General features: G+C 37.9%; 2 protein-coding genes across 6 annotated transcripts in view; one reads left to right on the top strand and one right to left on the bottom strand.

Annotated features, from left to right (window-relative positions):
- The window catches only part of LOC104125555 (borealin-2), an 8,267-nt gene extending 5,229 nt beyond the window's left edge, over positions 1 to 3,038 (top strand). For 4 of the 5 annotated variants that reach the window (XM_009638026.2, XM_035893590.1, XM_035893588.1 and 1 more), the window contains 4 exons: positions 353 to 451; positions 1,579 to 1,711; positions 1,967 to 2,053; positions 2,876 to 3,038. In XM_009638026.2, coding sequence (XP_009636321.1) covers positions 353 to 451; positions 1,579 to 1,711; positions 1,967 to 2,053; positions 2,876 to 2,923 — 367 coding nt within the window. In that variant the 3' untranslated portion in view covers positions 2,924 to 3,038. The remainder of the gene's footprint in view (positions 1 to 352; positions 452 to 1,578; positions 1,712 to 1,966; positions 2,054 to 2,875) is intronic. The other variant, XM_035893587.1, reaches the window with a different exon arrangement.
- Positions 3,039 to 4,535: 1,497 nt separating this feature from the next.
- The window catches only part of DNAJA2 (DnaJ heat shock protein family (Hsp40) member A2), a 14,821-nt gene continuing 6,583 nt past the window's right edge, over positions 4,536 to 12,773 (bottom strand). Inside the window, exons 6-10 of the mRNA XM_035893594.1 lie at positions 11,431 to 11,463; positions 10,851 to 11,083; positions 9,019 to 9,163; positions 8,740 to 8,867; positions 4,536 to 8,258 (exon numbers count right to left, since the gene is read on the bottom strand). Of these exons, the coding sequence (XP_035749487.1) occupies positions 8,070 to 8,258; positions 8,740 to 8,867; positions 9,019 to 9,163; positions 10,851 to 11,083; positions 11,431 to 11,463 (728 nt within the window). The 3' untranslated portion in view covers positions 4,536 to 8,069. The remainder of the gene's footprint in view (positions 8,259 to 8,739; positions 8,868 to 9,018; positions 9,164 to 10,850; positions 11,084 to 11,430; positions 11,464 to 12,773) is intronic.

Here is a 12,773-nt window from a genome sequence, read left to right as displayed (position 1 = left end):
CTGAAAAATTCTTCCAAAAAAACCTCTTGCGTGCTCAGATAGAAAGCTGTGGATGCTCCCTTAATTATACCTAATTCAGGTATTGCAGCCCTCTCTTATCTACTAACATAAATTATCCTTTCATTCCCCTATCGTGTTAGGTCCCATTATATCATGTCTACCTCAGGAGGGCTTCTTCACATCTATATGTACTAGATCTCTGTCATGGAGTACTTCAGCATTCCCTAATTCACCAGCTGTCTATCTTCTTCCTAGGGAAAGCTCTACAGTAGATGAGGAGGAAATAATAAAAAAAAAAAAAAATTAAAAATTAAAACCCCCAAACCAACAACCACCTTTTTTTTTTTTTAAGGTCTGGTCACTCTTCTGCAAGTGTGACTGAGGCTGTTAAGTCCCTTGCTTCTGATGGCAGTGCCACAAATTTCAAAGCCATTCCAAAGGTATCTAAAAGGTAATGTTTTTTCAGCTTGTTCTATAATAAATAATTTTGTTGAATACCAAGACACTATATATCTACGTTAATATCAATCTAGATTTAATAGCCCTTCATGATCTGCCACTAAATCCGGTAGCGGGGATGTGAACCAGTCACGCCTCCTGCTTTGATTGTGGGTGTTAACTTATGTTCTCATGGAGGTACAGGATTTGATGTCATAACTAAGCCAGTTTAAAAAAAAAAAAAAAAAAACCAAAACAGATTTAGAGTATAAATTCTACTCCCACCCACTGTTATTTAAAGGTGTAGTTTGCAGCTTAAACTAATTCTCAGAGCCCAAGCTTGATTAATGTCACCAATATTGCTGTGTTTTAAAAAACAATAAAAATAAGCCAAACCCCCAAAGAACCCAAACCAAATAAACTGACAATCAATTCCTTGACCATTGAACAGTTAAGGTTTTCAGTTACCTTTCTCCATATGCAAAACCAGAGTTTAGTCTTGGCAGAAGTCATCAGTTGAAGTGAGGGGGTGAAAAACTTAAATGGGTCATGAAACCAACAAGTGGCTTAGTTTCACCTTGGCCTGTTACAAATTTCAGAGGCTTATTTCCATGCAGAAGATACCAAAAGCTTACATTTTTGAAGTGGAATAATTGTGTCCTGGAAGAAGCTTAGGAAATTTGTATGGCATAAAGCATGCCTTGTACCTCTGTAAGAGCTAGCAGCTTTGGTACTTCTTGATAGCTCCCTCTGTAGTAGACAGATAACAGCACACTTCTTATCTTAAGCCCCAAGGCACGAAGTTTCTTCTTTCCAAAACTGCAAGTGTTCACTGTTGGTATTGGAGAGTGGATATTCTTGTTACTCAGTGGTCCCAATGTCAGCTTGCTCACTGGCCTGTAACACAGGCTTAGAAGGTTACTGCAGTGTTTCAGGGTCATAAAATGTTACTTAGCGGTCAGTGCTAGCAAATGCCACTGATAGTTGGATTTCCTGTAATCTTCTGGCAGAACTGGAAAAATTTAAACATGACTGCCTTTCCATTACGTACGTTTGCTACTACTTGCATCTGCTTCATGCTTGAAAATTTCCTGCAGAGCACAGGACGTTAACCTTGGGGTAACACTTATTGCATTCTAGTGTTGGACTACAACAGACTGTCTCAAGAACTGTACCTACCAGTGGAAGAGTTCAAGGCATGTTACTAAGAAGTAAATCAGTACCCCAAGATAAAACTGTTCCATTTGTAAACATTCCCCTGGCTGATGGACAGGTATCAAACCTTTTTCTTTTTTTTAAAAAAAAAAACAACAAACAAACAAAAACTTTCATCTTATAGTAGTTGATAAACTGTGAGTAGTCTGACAGTGATAGCTCTTGCTGTCTCTGAGTTTTTGCCAAAAAAAAAAAAAAAAGGAATAACGGTTACTAAAGTTTTGCAGCGTAGCAGGGAAGCACATGATTTTCAGAAAAGCTGGCCATGCAAGCAAGAACTTTCAGAATAGTTTTTGTTTCTCTTTTTGTTTAGACACTCTGTATGGCTGGTGGAGACCTCCATAATATTGATGTGCAACTACTCAATCAAGATACAGTACAGCACATTCATAACTTAGTGGTAAGCTTAAACTAGTAGGCTTACATGTAAGTACTCAGACACCTAGTCTTGGGTTTTTGTGTGAGATACTGTCATGAATGCAAATTCTAAGTCCTTTAACTTTTCTGAGCTTAAACCTAAATTGTTTGGCATAAAAGTGGAGGGTGGAATAGGGCAAGGGAGGAACAGGGAGGGGAAGGCTGCTGCACACAGATAATGTGTAAAAGCAAATGCACTTACATAAGCACGTGCAGTTTGGTAATTGCCTGGGGGACAACAGAAGCATGAACTCTTCCTTCTAGATTGCTCTGGTGTCTCTCCTACCATGTGAGCAAACTGCCATTATCTCATATTCACAAAGGCTTACAAAGCTATAGCTAAGTTTTGATTCTTGCTATAATCTCTCTATTATTCAATGTCCCTTGCTGAGTAAGAACTAGACTCCTGTTAATGCTCTGCTGCAACTGAATGGTAACCGCCTTGCTTTTGGTTCAGGGAAGTAAATTGTTCTGAAGCAGAATGAAGTTAAACAGAACTTTATGGCACATAGTGCCTGTCTCTTCTATAGATGAGGGTACCTGGGCTTTTGGATGAATTATGTTGCAGCACTAGAAATCTAGCTAGACATAAGAAATATTAATCAGTTTATAGTCTTGCAGGTATTTAAACTTGAATGCAGCTATAGCTGTTAAGGTAAAAGTCTGGAAGCCGTTTTGTAACATGGACATGCCTCTCTGTAGGTAGTGAATGGGGGAGTGCTTACTGCTTGCCTTAGCAATAGTCACTTTTTCTTCCAAATTCTGCTGGGTAGCTTGAACTAAAATGAATTTCCCCCCCCCTTAGAGTGAGCTGTCTGCACTATGTGGAAAGGCAACAGCTAAACAGTGTTAATGGAACTGCCTCGTGACTACAGAATATTCATGACAGCCCTTGCTTGCTGCCTCTGAAGTGAGAATGTCTATAATGTCTCAATAAAGCTGTATACTGCCCAGTAAATGTTTTTATATGAAGCTTACAATGTGATGTGTATTATTAAATTCCTGTTATCTTTGAGAAGGATAGAAAAGCAGAAAATAATTCTACTCTTCCAACTTCTTTATAAAAGGCTTAGTTAACATCTAACCTCAGTTCACAGTAAAACGAACAGTAATGGGTTATATGTAGGAAATAAATTTTAACTCTGATATTCTAAACAGGACTCTGGGTTTTTACATAACTATTCCTAAGTATAGAGCTCTTCAATGTCATTCTTCCATGCATGCCACAAGCAGAATGTAGTGCTGTTTTCTTACTAATGTTTAATCTTCCCAGTATTAATCTCCTTGAATGAAACTCTGGAATTAAGCCGAAGTGCAAGTTTCTAAATTCTTGAATAGCATTTTAAGGCATGTAAATTAGTTCTGTGGTGGCATATATGAATCTTGATACAGGAATAAAACTTATTACTGTCATGTCACAGCGTAAGACTGGAAATGTGCAAGGTGACAGGTACTAACACAGACTTACTGTAATTTGCGGTATCAACCCAATTTTTCTAGTACTTACTTACTTTCGAGTAATTTGTAGGAAATCCTGTTAACATCTCTCCAGGTAAAGATGCCAGTCCAGCAGTCACACTATGGGTGCTTTAGTATTTTCAGAACTTGAAAATGCACATTCTTTAACTTAAACCACTAGTTTAAGAATGAAATCTAGATCAGTTTTTCTTCTGTTCTGCTTCTACCTGTGCTTCACTTAAGGAAAAAAGGTCATAAGTTTCAAATAAGGGGGGAAAAAAAAGCTTTCCAAGGTATGGGAGACAAAACTCTTAAAGAGTGCTACCAAGCCTAGATTAAAACTATGCTCTCACTTGGTAACCAGAAAATACAGGAAATAAGCCTCTCATTCAGATTATACATGAAGCTTTACAGACATTCACAGAATCGCAAGGGTTGGAAGGGACCTCGGGAGACCATCTAGTCCAACCCCCCTGCTAAAGCAGGTTCTCTTAGAGCATGTTACACAGGACTTCATCTAGGCGGGCTTTGAATATCTCCAGAGAAGGAGACTCCACAACCCCCCTGGGCAGCCTGTTCCAGTGCTCTGTCACCCTCAAAGTAAAGAAGTTTTTCCTCATATTCAACTGAAACCTCTTATGTCTCAGTTTGTACCCATTGCCCCTTGTCCTGTCGCTGAGCACCAGTGCAAAGAGTCTGGCTCCATCCTTGTGACTTCCGCCCTTAAGATATTTGTATGTGTTGATGAGGTTCCCCCCTCAGTCTTCTCTTCTCCAGGCTGAACAAGCCCAACTCTCTCAGCCTTTCCTCATAGGAGAGATGCTCCAGTCAGTCCCTTTATCATCCGTGTTGCTCTCCTCTGAACTCTTTCTAGGAGTTCCTCATCTTTCTTGAACTGGGGAGCCCAGAACTGGACCCAGTACTCCAGGTGGGGTCTGACCAGGGCAGAGTAGAGGGGGAGGATAACCTCCCTTGCCCTGCTGGCCACACTCTTAATGCACCCCAGCATACCATTGGCCTTCTTGGCAACAAGGGCACCCTGCTGGCTCATGGTGAACTTGTACACCAACATGGCCATCATGAATAGTTAGTTCTGTAACTCAGTAGTTTAACCTGAATTAACATCCATTTTCCCTTAAATTGATAACAGCATCATATCAATGTAGTATCAGCTTTTGATTACTGGAGGTGAATGGCCATTTCAACAGGAATGATTTAACTATTCATTCCCACACTACACTAACCCACATTGTAATGCAGTATTGACACCTGCACTTTCTTGCATGGTTGGAAAAGGTACAGTGTTCAAGCAGGCTTTGCAAGGCAGGCTAGCACACCTTTGCTGGGGATTGCACTATGGGGTTTAGGTATGGTAGCAGTCGTGTTACAAAAATAGCTACTAGTGTTTAATCCCATCTGCTCTTGTTAAAGTATTTTCTGAGCTGCAATTTCAAAATTAGCTTTTCTTGTGACTAAATGCTACTTTCAAGAGCTGGGAAAGCCCTTCTGGGCCCTGACAAAAGGGCAAGTTCAGGGGATGTACACAGTAGTGAAGCACAAGGACTCCTCAATGAACTGAAGTCATTCTTAGCAATTGTCACCAAGCTAGGAAGCCTCCAGAGCTCCCTTTAATCTACAATGTTCCTTTTAAATTTGGTAAAGAGAAGAATACAATTAAATGCCCCACACCTCCTTTACAGCAATTGTTTGAACTTCAGACTTGCATCAGCCTAAGATCAGAATGGAAGGTTATGGGTTAATAACTAAAACACTGTTCTCCTATTACATCCTATATAAAGGACTGAGAAAGTGTTGCATATTAAGAGATAAGTCTTTGGCATGTTTCATTTTTTTAAACAGCGCTAGTTTTTCTTCCACTGATTACCTCCAACTTACTTGCAAACCTATTTTTCAAAAGAACACAGCCTCATCTTTTGTGTCAGCAAGAACTACACTACTGTCAGTATCTTATGAATAAATATTCACTGTGAACACCTTGGTAAATTAAACGCATTTAAGAGGACAGAGAAGACTTCTTCTATGAGAGTCAACCTTAGGTCAATTTTAATGACTATATACGTAGAAATAGATATGCCACAAAATAAGCTGGACAAGACTTCGTGAGGTTTTTTTCCTTTCAGCTTCTTAAGGCCAATATTGAAGACATAAAAAAAAAAAGTATCAACTAAAAAATGGTTTTAATACAAGTTCTGGTGATCATGTCTTGCTCCCTCAACAGACAGACTACTTATTTGTTTATACTACCTCTTCTAACATAAGTACTTAAGTTGCAGCTGGTTATTACAGAGAACACTCAACTAACGTTTATTTGATTATTCATAGACAGTCCCATTGGCCCAGTTAATGCATTAATAGCTATGTCAAGCATTAAACTTCATCAAGTAAACTACTGAAGCATTAGTAACTGTAGTAATACATCACTCACAACAAATATTGAAACCAAGACAGCATAGATGGTGAATTTATGTGAAGTTTTCCTACACTACAACTTTGTAAAGGGATACTATATGTATCTCCTGCTCTAATAAGAGGGTAAGGGCAAGTCTGAAGTAGTCACCACTTTATTGAAAGATGCTGTTGTCAGGAGCCTAAATTAATGCGGTCTCAGGCCTGAAGCAGAACTGGACTAACACACACTACATATTCCACCCCTTCACATCAGCATGCTATCCAGAAAGTTACCATGAATCCCTTCCTCTGTCCTCCTGAAAAAAGGAATTGGAAAGTAGGGATATAAGAAGTTCAGAGTACGTACTCCATTTTCCACGGAGGTAAATCCTAAAGCTACCACTTAAGAGCAGAAGACAGGCATTTTAACTGTTTAAGCATTACAAGTTAAGATTACTAACTTCTTGGAGAAATGTATCAGGAGAAAGGATCAGTATGTAACCGTGGCTTCATGAAAAGCAACCTGAGGTTTTAATAAATGAAGATTCACTAGATGAGAATGCCAGAGCGTAAGAAGTCAATAGTGAATGAAATACAGGTCAAACAGTATTTATTCTTGCTTCAGTTTTAGAGTCAGTAACAAGGATGTTCAGCAACACTCAATGCCAATGCCTACCCAAGCACATGGAAACCCTTGCAGTTTGTCCTTTCAACCTCATTGGTAAAGCATCAACAACTCTCTGAGCAATAATTAAACAAGTCACACTTCAGATCTGTAAAGAAAAGTAGAGGCATCTTTCAACTTCCTCACTTCAACAGGGAGAAAAACCTCACTACAGAGAAGCAGCTTACCAACTGAGGTTCGTGCACAGTTCCTTAGCACTGTAACTAAATGCTGAGATAACTACCCATACCTGGTAATTATTTAAGGTCATATTTGCTTTGTTGTGGTAGTTTTACCAATTAAAAGCATATAAAAAGGAACAGAACTGAAGCTGGAAAACTTAATGTCTTAATAGTTAAAACAAAGTACAAACTACTAGAAAAGTAATAAAACCATCTACAGTTAGTTTGTTTCCAGGTCAAAAGGTTTTGTCCAGTACAATCTCAATCTCTTTACAAACTGTGTTAATGCAACTCAAATTGCCAGGCATAACGCACATTTTTACAAAGATTTTTTTAAAACTGGAAACATTTCTCAAGGAAGTCACACTGAATCAGGCTTTCAACTGGATTCAAAGGCTGAGAGAAAGATATTATTTTGGGATCATCTTCATTTACAAGGTTTTGTTATCTTCTGATTGAACTCAGATATCCTTGTATTTTCTTTGTACAAAGGGGACATGGCTGCAGCCTTCCCCGTGCCCATTTAGTCATATCTTATTTCAAGAAAGCACTTTTACATGTGGCACACAATTGTTATCTAATAGCAACCTAGTCTTAAAGCAGCTTCAGCCTCCGTTTATAAAATGTCTACCATCTCTGTAATCTCTTTGTACACAGAATAGTTAAAGCCACTGGAAAAGCAAGAGTTACAAGGCAAAAGAAATATATTATACACCAACTGCTTTTATTTAATTTCAGAAACCGTTCACAAGATGGTAGAAAAAACTTACAACCACTTCTAATTTAGTCTTCCATTGTTCCCAGTCAGCTCTAAACCCATTATGTGCAAAGCCCATTTACCATGCATCTAGATGATAGATACAGGCTATGAAATTCTTTATTCTACTTGTAGCAGCTTATGCAGGTGCAGCCAAATACCAAGCCTCAGGACAAATTGTACACAAACTTTACAATGTAGAATTTGAATTTAAAATATGAAACTTAAAATCTACACAAAACTGGTAAAAATCAAGCACAGATACAAGGACAAACTTAAAACCCATGTGAAAAGGAGTCTTGTCTTCCTTTCAAGTGCTTTATTCTGCTACACAGTCAAAATGAAGATGTAAGCTTGTGGTTAGTTTAAATTACACTCTGTAGATACTATAGACCAATTTAAAAGTTACACATACAGCAATAGATGTCCATTGGTTCATCTGGATTACTTATACAATCCAGCTGGATTGTTGAAAACAAGTCAGGCAAAATTTGAAAGAAAATCCTTGTGCAACTTTTTAGACAAACGTTTACTGATGGGCACACTGTACCCCAGGTCCATGATGGCTGCTTTCTTCATCAGAACTATCATTATAAGCTTCACGTCTCTGGCCACCACCTGAACCACGAGTGGTATCAAATTCCTGAAGATCTACCTCTTCTGCATCGCCAATTACATTGGGAAATTCAGGTCTAGCTGGCAGAAGATCTTCAAGTTCCTGCCCCAAAAAAAGAAGTGTATTCAGTACTGCATCTACAACTGCCAAAGTGACCAGTCTCAGATCAGTTTGTTGTCGAAGTCTAAGCTGATGTAAACCCTGAAGTGCATACTCATTTAAAAGTATCTAAAGTATTTGTATCAGCTGGAAGTCACCACTTAAAACCAACAGCTCCACATATCATCAACCAACAGTGCAACCAGTAAATACAGCTGCACTTCGAAAACTTAATCACACAGCAGCAGGAAGACTCTTCTTCCTGACCTTGTCTGCCCAACATCTGCACAGCTCTTAAATACAGGTTCCACAAATTCACATTCCTATGGGTATTTTCGAGTTACATGTTGTCCATAAACAGTATTAAAAGAACAATTGTACTTGCATCTAAATTTAAGCACTGAAAGCAAGCACAAGGAGGTACAACACACACACTTATTTGGTCAAATAAGACCACCACATTTACGTTTGAAAAACTACTTACTGAAAGCTTTTCTGGGCTAATCCAGTTATTTTCAGGAAACTGAACGTCAAATTTAATGTAAAGATCCCCCTTCTCAAAAGGATTACGATACTGTGGCATTCCTTCGCCTCTGACTACACGAACACAACCTGTAATTCAAAGAGAAGTAAATCTTTCTCTCTACAACTCAACTCTTCATTTCTCAAGCCTTGGTTCAGTTAACAAGACAACAAGAATGGGATTAAGTGTTCAAGAGTCACAAAAGCATAGTCAAAGAAGTCCTTATCAGGTCAAGCTTACCTGGTTCAATTACTTTTCCAGGAGGATATTTAACCACAATTTGACGTCCATCAAGGTGCTTAAATGTGAACTGAAATCCACACAGTGCTTCAACAAGTCCAATCTTGTGTGTCATATGCAAGTCATTCCCATCCCGCTGGAACACCTACAAAACAAAGACAGGAGATAGCTTTTCTAGTCCTATAATCATATCCCCACAAGACCCATTATTTAGAATTCATTATTATTTATTCTTAAAATTCAGTCAGAGCAACAGCCTTTGGACAAAGTTAACTTGATTCTATTAGTTCAAATAGCTTAACATGCTTGGAAAGTTTCTGCCCGATGAAAATGGGCAAACTGCACTATATGCTGTGATGTAAAGTTCAAATTAAACAAGAAGGCCTGTATAGCAGCAGTGCTCTCTCACCCCCAAGGTCTTCTACACAAGCAACCTATAAACAGAACTTACAACAGTTTGAAACTACTTCCCCCGCAGAGTACAAAAACCCATATCTTTTCTCAACATTTAGCTAGTCATCATGCATATCTGCTTCAGCTAACAATCTATAGCAAGGCTTTGAAAAATTAGTCCACAGCTGTCTTAAGTGATCTTTGAGCCCTATCACTCAGGATTCCTAATCAGAGTAAATGTAAGCTCTATCCACAGTCATGATTCCCACCCTCAAGGGAAATTTTAAGAACCCTAAAAGTCAGTCTAGTTTTATTCACTAGGACACAAGGTACAGAATTTTTCAGAATTGTTGATACTCTGATGAACTACATCTAGTTTTACAAAACAAAGACTAAGAAGTGGCATCCACCATCTGGAATTTGATGCCGTCATGCACATCTGACTGTTCCATATGCTTACAGACCATTTCTCCCTTATCATCATCAAAATCAACTGTGATGCCACATTTCAACCAGTATTATAGAAGAAAGAAGAATGTGTAAAGAGCTATGCAAAACTGATCGACAAATTAGCAGCTCTTGACACAGCTTTGAAAAGTTTATTAATTTTCAGATAACCAACATTGTATCCTTAATGTGTGACTGGAATTTAAGTTTGTACCCAAATGCTATTCTTTGTGTCAAAACAGAACTTCCCTCCCACCACCACCATTCCATTCACCATTTTTTCCAGAGTATAAGACACAAACTATTTCTTATTTCATCATGGTAATACCTGGCCTTTCTAAACAAACGCATTCAAAAAAAGCAGCAGACACCTCAACTCTGCCCTAAGGGAGTTTTAACACAAAAAAGATAAATTGCAATATTTAATTCTAAAGCGCAACGTATATATTCCAGCATATGCTAAGCATAAGCCTTAACAAACTAGTATAAAATAATGATATATGTTTGTTTTGTCGAATGATTCAGTATTGTCAGCGTTCTGTGTTATGTTTCCACAACCACAGTAGCAGAGACAGAAAGCACCATCAGGGGATTTTAAGAGGAGTTCCCTGCCATGTCACAAGACATTGAAAAAAAAGCACAACCTCACATTTTGTTAGTGTCACAAGCAAAGCAGATTAAAGTTAACATCTGGAATAGCTCTTCACTACATCCACTGCATCAACGTCAGCCTGAGCTTACCTGAGAAAGCTACCTTTTATTAGCACTAAGAAGCACCAGAATCTCCATGTCCTCTGGCTACGGACTTGCAAAGTTTTTTCTGGCTCACCATGAAAGCCAGGTTACTCGCTATAAATCTATTAAAAGCTATTCACCATCTCTCCCAGAGCTGCAACTATATGAATTACTTTAAAATGAACAGCCATCTATATCACTTAAATATTAAAAGACTAGGATAAAAGGCATTTAAAATATAAACTCAAAAGCATTACCTCATTCTCCTTTTCTTGGAGTAAGAGGACAATATCACCTGGTTCCACACCTGGAGCCTGATCTGCTTCTCCACTGAATGTAATTCTTTGCCCATGTTTCATGCCTTTATCTACATGGACTTCAAGTATTTTGACCTCTTTGATCACCTTCTTCCCTTCACATTTTTTACAGCGGTCTTTTTCATTAATTACTTCACCTAAAGAAAGACAAATTTTGAGTTCAGAGATTTCCTCTTAATTGCATCAGATTCTGAAGAAAAACTATTTTAAAGAAGGCTAAAGAATACATGCAACACAAGCAGCGATTTAGATGTTGCTTTATAAATTCCTCACACAAAAGGAAAGCCAGGTTCAATTTACCCTAGCTGGAAAAGGGAGAAGAAAGAAGGGGGGGGGGGGGGGGCAGAATACAAAGATACACATAACCTTCCAAGCTGTCTCATCAAGGATTTCAAAAAGTGAGAGTGCTTTAGAGGAAGGCAAAACATGACTTTGTCTACAGCTTCTAGTGTTTAAGTCTTAATTTGACTCCAGTATCCTTATCACTCAACTTACTACTCTTAAAAAAAAAAAAGCCTACTTTTCCATTTCTTGTTATGCTGGAAGATGACAGCTGTAAAAGAAAGGATAAAGCTAAAACCAAACTGAAGCATCTTCCCTCCCTTAAAACTCACAATACAAATTTCAAACTATTTCAGTGAATTTAGGAAGCTTAGTTCCACTTCTGTTAACAACAGTGAAAAAAGGATAACTGGGTTCTGTTCGCCAACAGCCACATTTTGCAGTATACCACCACCAGAAAGCACTATGTAAATGCAGCCAGTAGAACGAGAGTCTCTTGCATACAAAAAGAGAGGAAGATAGCTTGTCAAATCACAATTTCATTCAAGACCAATATATAGGTTTATAGCTAACATTTTCTGACATAAGGGATTTCACTTTCATACTTTGAAACTGAATAGTTTTTCACATTGTCCATCAACTCTAGCAAGGCAATTACTTTTTCCAGCAAACTGAAGGATGACTATCCAAAACAGCTTAAATCTTCTGTTCTGTGTCATCTTTATTTTTCAAGTAAGCTGTTGTCTTTGTACAGAGTAACCAAAATATTAGGCCACAGGCATTGTACAGTTTCAGTACTTATTTCCAATACTGTTCTAAGCGCCACAAGCAGATCACTTGGCTTAAGACATTAAACTTGCCAGCTTAAACCCTTTTTCTGTGAAACAAAACATAACATTATGATGCAGTTGAAACTACTAAATATGCAGGGTAGCTATGTAAACTGTGAAAACAAGATATTCAAAGCCAACATAATTTATAAAATGTTTTGACTAGTCACAAAATACAACTCTCTGTAATTTCTGAGTATTGTGAAGAGTAAAACAATCTACAAGGTGACATTACCACTCTGCAACCACAGAAGATCTAAAAAGGAATCACACGAAGTGCAGATCATGTGCTGAACTTGTTCCCCCAAAAACAACCAATTCAGCAAAAGGTAGCTTCTTAATTTGAAGAAGTTAAAATCCAAATTTAAGTTTCCATTTTTAACCTAAACCTGTTCTTGAATATTAGAAGACTGCAAAAAGACAAAAAGCTCCTAAAACAAAATTTTATTTTTTACTTTAACATAAGAGTAATAGCAGTAAGTAATATTCGTATCTAAGTGGGGTTTTTTTAAAAAAATAAATAAATAAATAAATAAATAAAATCACTACTGTTCAAGCTTCCAGGCCGCTTTTCAGTACATTAAACACTGTAAATCTTGCTGCTGTTTCAAGTAAAATGATTTCTCCATGTTGACATCAGATTGAGACCCAACTGACTAGATGGGAGCAAAACTGTCCTGGATAAGTTCCTCCTGAGATTTAATCAGGAGGCTGAATCCAACTAAATGCATTTGGTAACACAGAATAGCTT

The sequence above is a fragment of the Egretta garzetta genome, unplaced genomic scaffold, assembly GCF_000687185.1.
Source record: "Egretta garzetta isolate BGI_Z169 unplaced genomic scaffold, ASM68718v1 scaffold354, whole genome shotgun sequence".
NCBI lineage: Eukaryota > Metazoa > Chordata > Aves > Pelecaniformes > Ardeidae > Egretta > Egretta garzetta.
The sequence above is the reverse complement of the archived record's forward strand: the minus strand, read 5'-3'. Positions and strand labels throughout refer to the sequence as shown.